Source organism: Leptonotus elevatus, chromosome 13 (genome assembly GCF_054856555.1).
Source record: "Leptonotus elevatus isolate MCC_2025b chromosome 13, RoL_Lele_1.0, whole genome shotgun sequence".
NCBI lineage: Eukaryota > Metazoa > Chordata > Actinopteri > Syngnathiformes > Syngnathidae > Leptonotus > Leptonotus elevatus.
In genome coordinates, this window is record NC_141251.1 from 16,462,680 (window position 1) to 16,474,266 (window position 11,587).

Below are 11,587 nucleotides of genomic sequence, written 5' to 3' on the forward strand. Positions count from 1 at the left end.
CCATCAGCTAAAAATCATTACTGTACAGTAAAACCAACCTACTAATTGTAGATTAGAACTACAACTGCTCCCATGATCCTCTAGCTCTGACGTAATACACTTAGGCTCTGCTGCCTAGCAACAAACATTAGCGAGTTAGCAACGCCACCGAGCCACTCTCTTGCGATACGTAGCTAGCTCCCAGCAGCCTCGGCTTGCGGGTGGGTGGTGATGAAGAATTTTCATCTAGGCAAATGGCACTAATATTAATCTTACATCGACGTTGACCTGGCTGCATTTACTGTTAGGAGGCTTCGCAGTAGTGTATTTGCAATAGTTATTCGCAAGACGACATTATCAGGAGGGGCAGTTTTTTTCTGTTTTTTTCTTTTCTCCTGGCTGCTGAAACGGATAGCAGGAGACCAAGCCATTTTGGCGTAAAAAGCCACTTTCTTATCAAGACAGTTCATCTGATGTTGTTCAATAATTCCAGGTAAGTGGTGCGTCTTATTTTGGTGTGGTTCTCTTTACTTGTCATCCCGTTGGCCAGCGGGACTATGCAAGCAGCGTTCGAGCCCTTATGGAGTAGAAGAGGTGAAGCTACAGGCGTGTGAGCGCACAACGACAGGCAAGAGTGGAGTGTGGACGCAGCTCACGTCAATTGATCGATGATCCTGTCGTGTTTGGCATTAATGGGACGTTATCTTGGGGCCTGGGCGAGATAATGATTGTCAGAGGTGTGGTGGTGAAGCTGAACAGATGCCATCTTCTAACAATTGGACATGGCACTTTTTATACCACAATCAAAAATCCTTATCTGAAGTTTTATCTAGCTATCACGATTCCACAAGCAAATGTCTTATGGAGTGTTTTCGATAAGAATCTTTCTTTCTTTCTTTCTTTCTCTCTCTCTCTCTCTCTCTCTCTCTCTCTCTCTCTCTCTCTCTCTCTCTCTCTCTCTCTCTCTCTCTCTCTCTCTCTCTCTCTCTCTCTCTCTCTCTCTCTCTCGATGCCAGTACGAGTACTTTTTTGAGTAGTCATCGATACCGATGTGAAGTACTGTTACCACTAGTGTTTTTTATACTAAAATACCCCCCCCCCCAATAAAACAATGACAGCTACTTTTAAAGAAAGACCTATATATCCCGAAAAAAGCATTTTTCTTTAAATTGCATGAAATTAATGACAGTTTTCTCATTTCTAATTTGTAGTGCTTGATTGTAAAATGGCCAAAATGGGTCGTGAGCACTGATACCTTGAAATAAGGCCTGGCAAAAGCCATATACCAATCAATATCTTGTACTTGCCAATCCCTATTTCACTCTAATTAAATACGAGAGCTGTACTGTATTTGCCTTTGCAGAGATCATCATTCTCAGTTTTCACACTCGCTATTAACTAAACCACTATTTCCCAATATTTTTTGAGCCAAGGCACACATTTGACATTACAAAACATGGAGTCATGTCACATTAAATCTAGTGTAAGAGCGGGTAATTGTTGTGCCTGTCACTATATATACTACTCGGTCACTGGCAAGGATAAGTGAATAACCAATGCATCATTTGTAGTAAAATAAATAATTTTTGAACCTTTTATGTCAGTGAGCTAAATGATCCCCAGTATTAGAAAAAGTTCTTACTGGTGCAGTGTAGTTCAATACTACTGCACATTACAGCTTCAATAGTATTTTTTTCCTCCTAATTCTCAGACAGTGCTAATGTGGTTGATGTTCATGGGTGTGTCAGTTGAGGTTAAGCGATAGAAATGTGGTTTAGTATTAAACATTAAAATTTCATGAACATGATCACAGCTACATTATTCTGATTTTCAAATGCAAATTCATTGACCTACTTCATTACTGATTTACACACAAGGCTACATAATAGATGTGATCATTAATAAGTAGTCACGTGGTGACATACCATGAAGTCAAAAAGTATCTGAACAATGTCATAGTTTTTTATTATGAAGATTAAGTCCCCTACAATCAATGGTAGTGTAGTGTGGAGCCCAAGGACATTATCTGAGTTTCCTCCCCAGAGATGTGATGCCAGGCCAGCTATTTGTGGCTCTTGCTGCCTTCACTTGCGTATGTGAAAATTAAGAATGTTATTATTTTTAGGCATAAAAAAAAAATCTTATTTTGTAGTACTGGTTTGTTGTGGGTCCCCCCGTTTTATAGCATTAAGCCGACGTGTGAAATTTAGCATTTCCAGAGTATTTTTTTCTCCTATTGATGTTGTTAAAGTAGCACTAAGGAACGTTTCAACCTTAATAAAAATATTTTCATAACTCTTGTGATGAAACTAAATAGACTTAAAACTAGTTGAATGGTACCTTTGCCATGACCTGAGGGGGTCTGTATCATTTTTACTGGCACTAAACAACTGGTAGGAACACTGACACAAAAAACTACAAATGTGCTGACTGCTTTATGGCATACGTCACTTCCCTCTTTACCCATTCGTTACAAAGACGGAAGTCAATTTAAATGTCGTGAGCTAAAAAATGACGCAATGTGCTTGTCCTCATGAGAAACGTGGTCTTTCTTGTGGCATAACGTTACCGACTTTGTCCAAATGGCAGTGCCATAATCAACGTAAACTGAAAGTTTCTTAGTGTTGCTTTAAAGGGGTTTGCTGTCATTATTATGTCTTTGTTTTCCGCAGACTTCCAAGCCTTTTGATGTTATTGATTTTAGATACATCAAAATTATAAACTTTCCCCACATGGTGACATAATAGAATCAGTAAGTTCAAAGTTATCTATAGGGGCTTTTCCACTGCCAGAACTTTTGGAAAACTTTTCAATTTACCTTTGTAAAATTCAGTTTTTTACACAAACAACAATTTCCGGGGTTATTAAATTCCCCAGGGGGCATTCGATACTATCTCAGCAGCAGGGTCTTGCTGAGCCTGGCTGGAACTTTGAGGGGGCGGGCTGCACTGACTAAGGCTGATTGATTGGTCAAATTTGTGTGTGTGTTGTTTTTACATCGGCTGGGCTCATCAAACTCATACTTCATCAAACTCATTTGAATAAATTACCAAGAACTGTAAGACGCTGTGGAAACACAATTACAAATTCCCTGCGGAAATTTTACAACCAAGAACTCCCTTTACCCAGAACTCAAAGATCCTGGGCTTGTTGGTGGAAAAGCAGCTTCAAATTAGAAGCTAAATAGAAATTTTGTGTTTGTCCTCAGATTTTCAATATGTTTCTGCTCGTGAGTGGAAATCCTGACAGGCTGTTGGACACCCTGGCCATGTTGTCAGTGGCCACTGGGAACAGCTTTCCTTCAATATGTTGTTTAGAGTTACACCCAGCAGCCGCGTGCCTGTCGCAGACCAAGTTGCCACGCGCAGTCTGCAGCCCGCAGTGGCGATGGCAGGATAAACACATCAGACAGCTTCTACAAACAAGCCCACTGTAGAATTTAGAGCTGTTCCAAGCAGGCTCACATTGGACTCCCTCTGAACTCTCATTCCTTGTAGCTATTTCATATGACTAATTTCCTAAAGTCTGGGAGATTAAATTAGCAGTATGTTTGAAACATTGGATTGTCCACTTTTGTGTTACACTGCTCTGTATGTGTTGGGATTGGAGGAGTCATTATTGAAATTATATATCATAATTCTATTTAGCAATGTGGCGATATTAACTCATTCACTGCCATTGACGCCTATAAACGTCAAAAATTCATTTGAACTATTTCTATTAGTTTAACATTTTTTTCCACTTTTGTTAACGAAAGTATGAAAACCTAGACATTTTTTTAATAATCTTTTTTTTTTTTTTTTTTACCAAAAGATGACTAACAGGGGCGTCAGGTGATTAATTTGTTTTATTGTAATTAATCGCATGACTTCAATAGTTAACTCACGATTAATCACACATTTTATATCTGTTCTGGGTTTTCATACTCTTGTTAACAAAAGTGGGGGGAAAAACCCAAAAATGAATAGTTCAAATGAATTTTTGACGTGTATAGCCGTCAATGGCAGTGAATGAATTAAACATGAGGATTGTGAGGTCAAAAGCATGAAATGCTCAACTTGAGATTTGTTTATTTCCTTACAACAGCCCCTCTCTCTTGAAAAACGGATTTAACTGTCAGTACAGTCAATTTATTCAAACATGTCTATTTTATGCTTTCAGGGCTTTTATGTGTATGCGTCCTATTGGTGAATAAGTGCTCCATCGACGTCAAAGTGACAAAGTGGGGCGGCGCAAGCATGCTGGAAGAGGACATGGAAGTGGCCATCAAGGTGGTCGTGGTGGGCAACGGTGCTGTGGGAAAGTCCAGCATGATCCAGCGCTACTGCAAGGGCGTCTTCACCAAGGACTACAAAAAGACCATCGGGGTGGACTTCCTCGAAAGGCAAATCATGTGGGTGATGAGAGAACGCGATGCAGGCTGGTGCCACGGTGACTCATTTCATTGTCTGCCTCGTTGGTTTTAGCGTGAACGACGAAGATGTCCGTCTTATGTTGTGGGACACGGCAGGGCAGGAGGAGTTTGACGCCATCACAAAGGCGTATTATCGTGGTAAGAGACTAACATTCAAACATGTTATTTCATATAAATTTCATAGCATGGTCTATATTCAATATTGGCACACAAACTAGCAATGATGACGTTCACTCACTGGCCACAACATTAGGTACAATCGTTTGAATGAGCTGTATCATAAACTTGCAAAAATAATGCTTTTGATGGTATTAGGTAAGGATCGATGGATTAATATCTTGAAGTTTGTTGATAAGTGTCAAAACAAAGCAATTCTTTTTTTTTTCTTCTTCTTTTTTTACAAGCAATACTTAGGTTAGCAATGCAAGTTGTGAAAATAATTGGCCTGGATGTCACTCTGAACCCCCCCCCACCCGTATTTTATGGATTATATATTTTTTAAATTTATCAGCTGATTAATTGGTTATCTGTATTCTGCCAAAAATCTGCATTAAAAAAATCCATATTGGTCTGGCCTTAGTAATTTGTTAATTCTGTTTGTAGTTTGCAGTGGTGTCTAAATGATTGGTTTAAACCGTAATTATCCGAAAAACTATTATCCCAAACTTGGCTTATAACGTTCCCCCTAAATTAAATTCCTTACAGATAATTTCATTTAGACAAAAATGTAAAGCAGGTTTCCCTAATGAAGGATCCAGTGGGTGTCAAATTCAATCCACAAAGCAAATCTCCTGTGACAGTCTTCCGACAATATGCAGGCGTTGAGATTAAATTATGTATGGAACTCGGCGGTGTGTTTACCTTTACAGGCGCCCAAGCGTGCGTGCTGGTCTTCTCTACCACGGACAGAGATTCTTTTCTGACCATTGACAATTGGAAGGAGAAGATTGAAGCAGAGGTGGGAGATATCCCCACAGTTCTTGTACAGAATAAAATTGACCTCCTGGAAGAAACCGTTATTAAAAAGTAAGTTGGTTCTCACGTATGCCAACAGTAACACACGTAAATATAAATAAAAAATGTTGAACTGAATTCTTATTCAATTATGTTCTTTATTTTAATTAGAATTTTTAATTGAAATGTTAATTTAAAAAAAATAATACTACTTTTTAAATTTCATTTAATTTGTATTGCAGCGAAGAAGCGGAGGGTTTGGCCAAGAGACTTAAATTGAGATTTTACAGAGCTTCGGTAAAAGAAGACTTGAATGTCACGGAGGGTAAGTGGTGCCTTGAGATGTCTGAATTAGAAGGTCTTTGAGAGAGAGAGAGAGAGAGAGAGAGAGAGAGAGAGAGAGAGAGAGAGAGAGAGAGAGAGAGAGAGAGAGAGAGAGATACTTATTAAAATACACATTAGAAATATTTTTAATGCTCAAAGAAGTACACTCATTCTGTGTTTTTTTTTTTTTGTATTGATAATTTTGTTTTCAGTTTTTAAATTCTTAGCTGAGAAGTATCTTCATCAACTCAAACAGCAAACAGCAGAGGAGACAGAGGCAGTGCACTCAACAAGCAATAAAATAGGTAAGAAACTTTACGGTCAGGGTCTGTATGTGTTTTTGTTTAAGATTTTTTGTTTTGTTTGTCGTTCACATGCTGTTTTCCACGCAGGAGTTTTTAATACCACAAGTAGTAATCTGAGCAACCAGAGCTCCAGCAACGGCAGAGAAGTCATCACACTGCGACCGAACAAACAAAGGACCAAGAAGAGTAAAAACCCGTTCGGCAGCTGCAGCCTCCTCTAGATGAGCAGCAATTTTATTTTTTGTTTTTTTTTGTGCTGACCATCCACCGGTAGCCAGAGATAGAAACCAAAGTGCAAAGCCTGGGAATCACCTCGTTACACTAACCTCATGTTTAATCTCTTTATTACGATTTTCCGCCCACATTGATGGATGAATTTCATCGACCATACATTTGTACTTATTTCAAGATTTGTTTTCCCATACAATCCCCTCAATTTTACTCCAATACTTCCTACAGATTTCAGCCGCACATCTTTGTATGTATTATAGAGGACAAGCTGAGTCTCTTAACACTCTAACTAGGTTACCATTTGATTTATCTGTAATAAATTCAGCGGCCGGTCAAATGTATTTTTATACAAATTACAAAAGTGTTAAGTGATATGTTGAAGTAGTCACAGCTTCCTGGTTCTTAACAGACCAGAGGAGATTTTTGAACGTAACCTTCAAATACAGTAATCTATCTTGCTAACGTGTAACCAAAAATGAATATTATGTGTGTTCTTTGTCCACTCATAAATTTGTAATCAAATTTGAGCCCACTGCACTTGAGTTCCTCAAGTTGCACTCAGCTCTAGGACGTTGTTTTTAATTGCTAAATATTACTTTTTTTTTAGTGCTTTTTCAATGTGTATTATTTAGGGACCTCTGGTGGTGAACTAATAGAATGCAACGTTTTGATGCACGCGCACTACGGTGCCTTAGACAGATCACATTTTGCAAGCCTACCGCAAATGACTAGCAATTATTATTTGGAGTGAGCGAGCGAGCGAATTACCCAGCGAGCAAGAACTGGTTGGCAGCTAACAAGAGCGTCAAGTTGGAGATGCTAGCAAAAGCTAGCCAGAGCAAAGCATAGGGAAAACAAGCTGCGGGAGCCCGAATCACGGGATTCAGTGACTACCACCTGTAGGGCCCAGCTGTGGAAGGTAAGCGGCGGTCGACGCATTGGGTCCACCACTAGCAGCAACTACCCACCAGAGGCTAACTACGTTTGCAATGTTTTTCTCCGTATTACAAAGATGGCGGCCAAACATGTCAGCCTCCTCTAAGCAGGGTTGGGAGGGTTTTTAAATGTAGTCCGTTACAAGTTACCTGCTAAAAAAAAGTAGTTAGTAACGGAATCCAAGTACCATAATATTAAAGTAATGTAACTTGATTACTTTGGATTACTCGTGCTCATGAAGACATAATAAAAATAAATATCACCACAAAATAATATTATATACAATGTTCCCCTGCTATTTGCGGGTGATGGGGACCCGGGCGGCCTACAAATAGCAAACATTCTTGTGTAATTAAAAAGCATGTAGGCTATAGATTGATTAATTGGTTGGTTGGTTGATTTATTGATTGAAGGCCATATGCTGTTTTCGAACTGTCACTGAACGCAACCACACCTCACTAGATTGATAGATTGATAGATCCAATGAGGATGACGATGCATGACATCAACTGCAAAATGAACTTTTATCCCAGTCACAAGTTTAGCCGTGTATATATTGTGTAGGATGTTTAAATAGTGAATTGGTGGGAGGAAGATTTGTTTGGAAGGAGTAACTCACATTATGGTTGTAGGCTAGCTAGCAAGAAGCTAAAGCGCGTAGCATGCCGCTGGACTCTCAGCTCAAACGTTTGCTCCGAGTAAGTTCCAGTGAATACCGGTCGCCATTTCCTCCTCCCGTCCGTGAAGCTTTTTCAAACTGCCCGCGTGTAGAGGACACGACTAGTCAGTTCGTCCCCACCTCCCGACATGTAGGCTACAGCTCCAGTAGCAACAGTCCCTCTCGAGCATGCGCTCTCTCGCTCTCTCTCTCATCGTAGAAATTGTAATCCCTCAAGGTAATCCCCATTTTTTAATAAATGTACCTGTAATCTGATTACGTTTTTCCCTGTAATTGTAACGGAATACAGTTACTTTTTTAAATTATTTTTTAAATCTGATTATGTAATGGCAGTACATGTATTCCGTTACTCCCCAAGCCTGCCTGTAAGGTGTGTCGCGAACTATGTAGCGATTAATAGACCTATAATTATCTATATTTTTTAAATGTACTTTTTTTGCATATTACTGAAATCATGTTTTTTTTAATGAATGATTAGTTCACCACTGGATGGCGTTAAATAATTCACATTGTCACTTTAAGTAATGCATTTCATTGTGAGTCAATATTGTCTAGTTTGCTGAGCAGACATCAAGCACATTTAGCATGCTTGGGGCGTGCTGGACTATCCAACTAAAATTCAAAACCTGTGCTAAATCATTTAAAAACTAAAACTGTTGTTTTATCTCTCGCTGGTCTAACAAGCACAAAAGTAACACAAGGTGTTGTAGAAAAGTTAAATATTGTAATGTGAAATCATCTCTAAACTTCCTTCTTAATTGTATTTATATATTACATTGGCGAATTACACATGCTTGCATGTTGTTTTTCTTCTTTTGGAAGTGATTCTCGCATGCATCATCGAACACTGAAATATTACTGCTGATGTACACATTGGACATGTGCTATTGAAAGAAAAGTGGTGTACTTGTGTTGCATGCAAAAGCCTTCAGTGACAAATCAGTGAATGTTCCATTTTGGTTGCAAAGCCACAATGCCTTAATCATGTTTACATTGTCGTCCATTGACCTCAAGGAAACATCATTATTTTAGACCCCTAAAATGGCCTGCACATCACATTTGTACATCATTAAATCTTTACTTTGCCTTTTTTTTTTTTAACCGAATGGACTTCACACACTTTATCAGTAAATTGCCAGAATTAGAATATTCAAGAACCGGGAATTAAAAGGAATCATAGTTATGTGCTGTCACTCAGGTGTTGTATGAATTCATGTGTTGCTGACTTCTTTTTTTAAACAGTTACATTTTCATATCTAAAGGGGAACTAACTAATCCCAAAAAGATTTTTTTTTTTTTTTTTACATGTTCTATGCAGCCTTGCTAGTCTAAATACGGTATGCCGATTACAACAGTATTGCATTTGTGGAATTATGAATGAAGTAGCGAAATCCACCTGTTTATATATATCTCGGGGCGGCCATTTTGCCATTTGCTATCAACTTGCTCAGGGCGCAGGTAACGACCAATAAGGGCTCAGCTTGCAAATGTAACATGACCAAACTCAGAAAACAGGTGAGCCGTGATTGGTTGTTACCTGAACCCATAGTAACTGTGATGCCGTTTTCAGTCGACAAGCAAGTGGCAAAATACCAAGATGGATAAAAACGGGTAGAACATTTTGCTGCTTAATTCATATTCCTTAAACACAATACTAATCAGAATGCTGTGTTTAGATAGAGGAGCATAGAACATAATAATAAAGAACATTTGGGGGTTGAATTTCCCTTTTTAAGAAAAAAAAAAGTTTGTCTTTGTCTATATAGATAAAGTATACTTCATTGGTATACCATTTGACAAAAACTACTTATTGTTGCATTTTAAGTTCTAACAAATGTAACCTGAATTGTCCCACGCAGTTGTGCTCCAGCTGTCATGGTGTCATAGGGAGAAGTGAAATAAATGCATCTATTCTTTACTTTGTTATCAGGCTTGCTTTTTTTTTTTTATGTCAATCAATAAAACTTCCCATTAAATTAAAATCTGACAGCAATACTTAATATGTGAACATACGAGTGCTGGAACATGGTGACTTTTATGTTTCCCCCCCAAAAAATTTATTTACTTGTGCACACAAAAACAGCTTCATGGAAACAAATCCTCAGCTTAATGTGACGTGTATCGTCTTCATGCATTGAGGTAGCGCAGTTTAACCTCAAGATTGTGATTAACTGTGTCAAAACATTACATGCTGGTGTCGAGGTGGTTTTGGCCCCATGGTACACTACAAAATGTATGCATCCCATATCAGGGTTTGCTTAAGACAGTGAAGGACACTTAAGGTTTTGGTGACAATTCCTATTGAGTGCCATTGGTTTTTGGCGCCTCTAATTTCTGGTGATCCATGATCTTTATATTCTTCTCGGCATTTCCAACGTTCCTCAGCAGCATCTCCAGCCTTCTCTTGATCTTCTTCTGGTCCTCCAGAGCACAGCTGATCACGATGGCCTGGAATTTTTGGTCGATGGGCACTGGGGGCGCGTCGGTCACACAGGCCGAGTGCAAGGCGAGGAGCCGCTGCCTCGAGTCGGCCATGTCGACCAGCAACTTCTTCACGATTTCGTCGATGATGGATGTGGCCTTAAGCAGGGACTCTTCTTGCTGGCTGTTCCTGATGGTGCCCACGTTGATCTCCACCGACAACGTGCGGCCCAGTAGTTGGTCTGCAGACAAAGTTAACTCTTCTTTCTCTCCTGAAAAAAAATAATGATGTTGTAGAATTGACATTAAGAGGTAGAATCATTGTCTAGGAATCCCTGTTGTTATTTTGAGACATTTAAATGCATTGTTTGGGGGGGGGGGGGGGGCTTTAAGTTCCATGTAGGTAGAAATTGGAAGGCACAAAACATTATTGTCTGCTGATTTTTTTTTTTTACTTAACACCCACACTGAAGTCCAGAATAATCTCATTTGTACACAATGTGAAAATATAATACAAACTCACAGCTGAAGGAAGAAAAAAAACACATGTATCCAAAAAGTGGAAATCATTGTGCGCTCACCGGCACTGATGTTGTGCATTTCTTGACTGTTCTGTAAGGATTGGATCATTTCCAGGATGCACTCCCTTTCCTGCTCCATGGCCGAGGCTGTTTCGCGAAGCGCCTCCACCCTGTCACACGCGCACATTTGCAAACAGATGAATCAGCACTACATAAAAAAAAGCACACACTTTTACAAGCTAACAATAATTGACATTTAGTAAAACGAGCATTTTTGCTTCAAAACATGTCCACGGCTCCACGCGTGCCCAACGTACCATCCGTAGTCCACTAGTTACCTTATCTCCAGTTGATCCAAATTCGCCAGAAGTTGTCCGGCCCGGTCCGCCATGGACATCGTTCTGTTGAACTTGCCGGATGACACATCGTTGAGTTTCGCTTGTATTTTGGCTTGAGCCATAGTGGTGGGTGGCCGAGTGTCTAAAATATTCTAAATCTGTTACAATGTAACGGTCTACAAGAAGTGTTCTGAGTATAGTGGGATTCGTCCGACCAGCACGCTGTTATGTCCGCTGTCCAGTCCAACTGACTGCCAGGGGGAACATTGCTAAACATGGGCATGACTTCCTCCGCTCGAACTCGCCGAAGTTTCCCGAAGTTCCCCGAATAGTTCCGGCCAGGGACCGCCAAGGCGAAGGGTCAGTGATTGTAGTACAGTATTTTATTTATTATATTATTTACTACAACTGTACTAATAATATTACTAACACCACCATTATAATACTAAGAATAGATGATAAAATAAATGATTACAACTAATTTC

At 39.5% G+C, this 11,587-nt stretch overlaps 2 protein-coding genes across 2 annotated transcripts; one reads left to right on the forward strand and one right to left on the reverse strand.

The window, feature by feature from the left end:
- Positions 1-127: 127 nt before the first annotated feature.
- rab23 (RAB23, member RAS oncogene family) lies at positions 128-9,740 on the forward strand. Its single transcript, XM_086093632.1, has 7 exons — positions 128-472; positions 4,141-4,372; positions 4,446-4,531; positions 5,263-5,419; positions 5,590-5,672; positions 5,884-5,976; positions 6,064-9,740. Exons 2-7 carry the CDS (start codon positions 4,218-4,220, stop codon positions 6,195-6,197), a joined length of 708 nt encoding a protein of 235 aa, XP_085949758.1. The 5' UTR covers positions 128-472; positions 4,141-4,217; the 3' UTR covers positions 6,198-9,740.
- Positions 9,741-9,851: 111 nt separating this feature from the next.
- bag2 (BCL2 associated athanogene 2) lies at positions 9,852-11,397 on the reverse strand. The gene is made up of 3 exons (XM_086093633.1): positions 11,103-11,397; positions 10,825-10,934; positions 9,852-10,515 (listed from the first exon to the last, which is right to left on the reverse strand). Exons 1-3 carry the CDS (start codon positions 11,222-11,224, stop codon positions 10,121-10,123), a joined length of 627 nt encoding a protein of 208 aa, XP_085949759.1. The 5' UTR covers positions 11,225-11,397; the 3' UTR covers positions 9,852-10,120.
- Between the last annotated feature and the right edge of the window lie 190 nt (positions 11,398-11,587).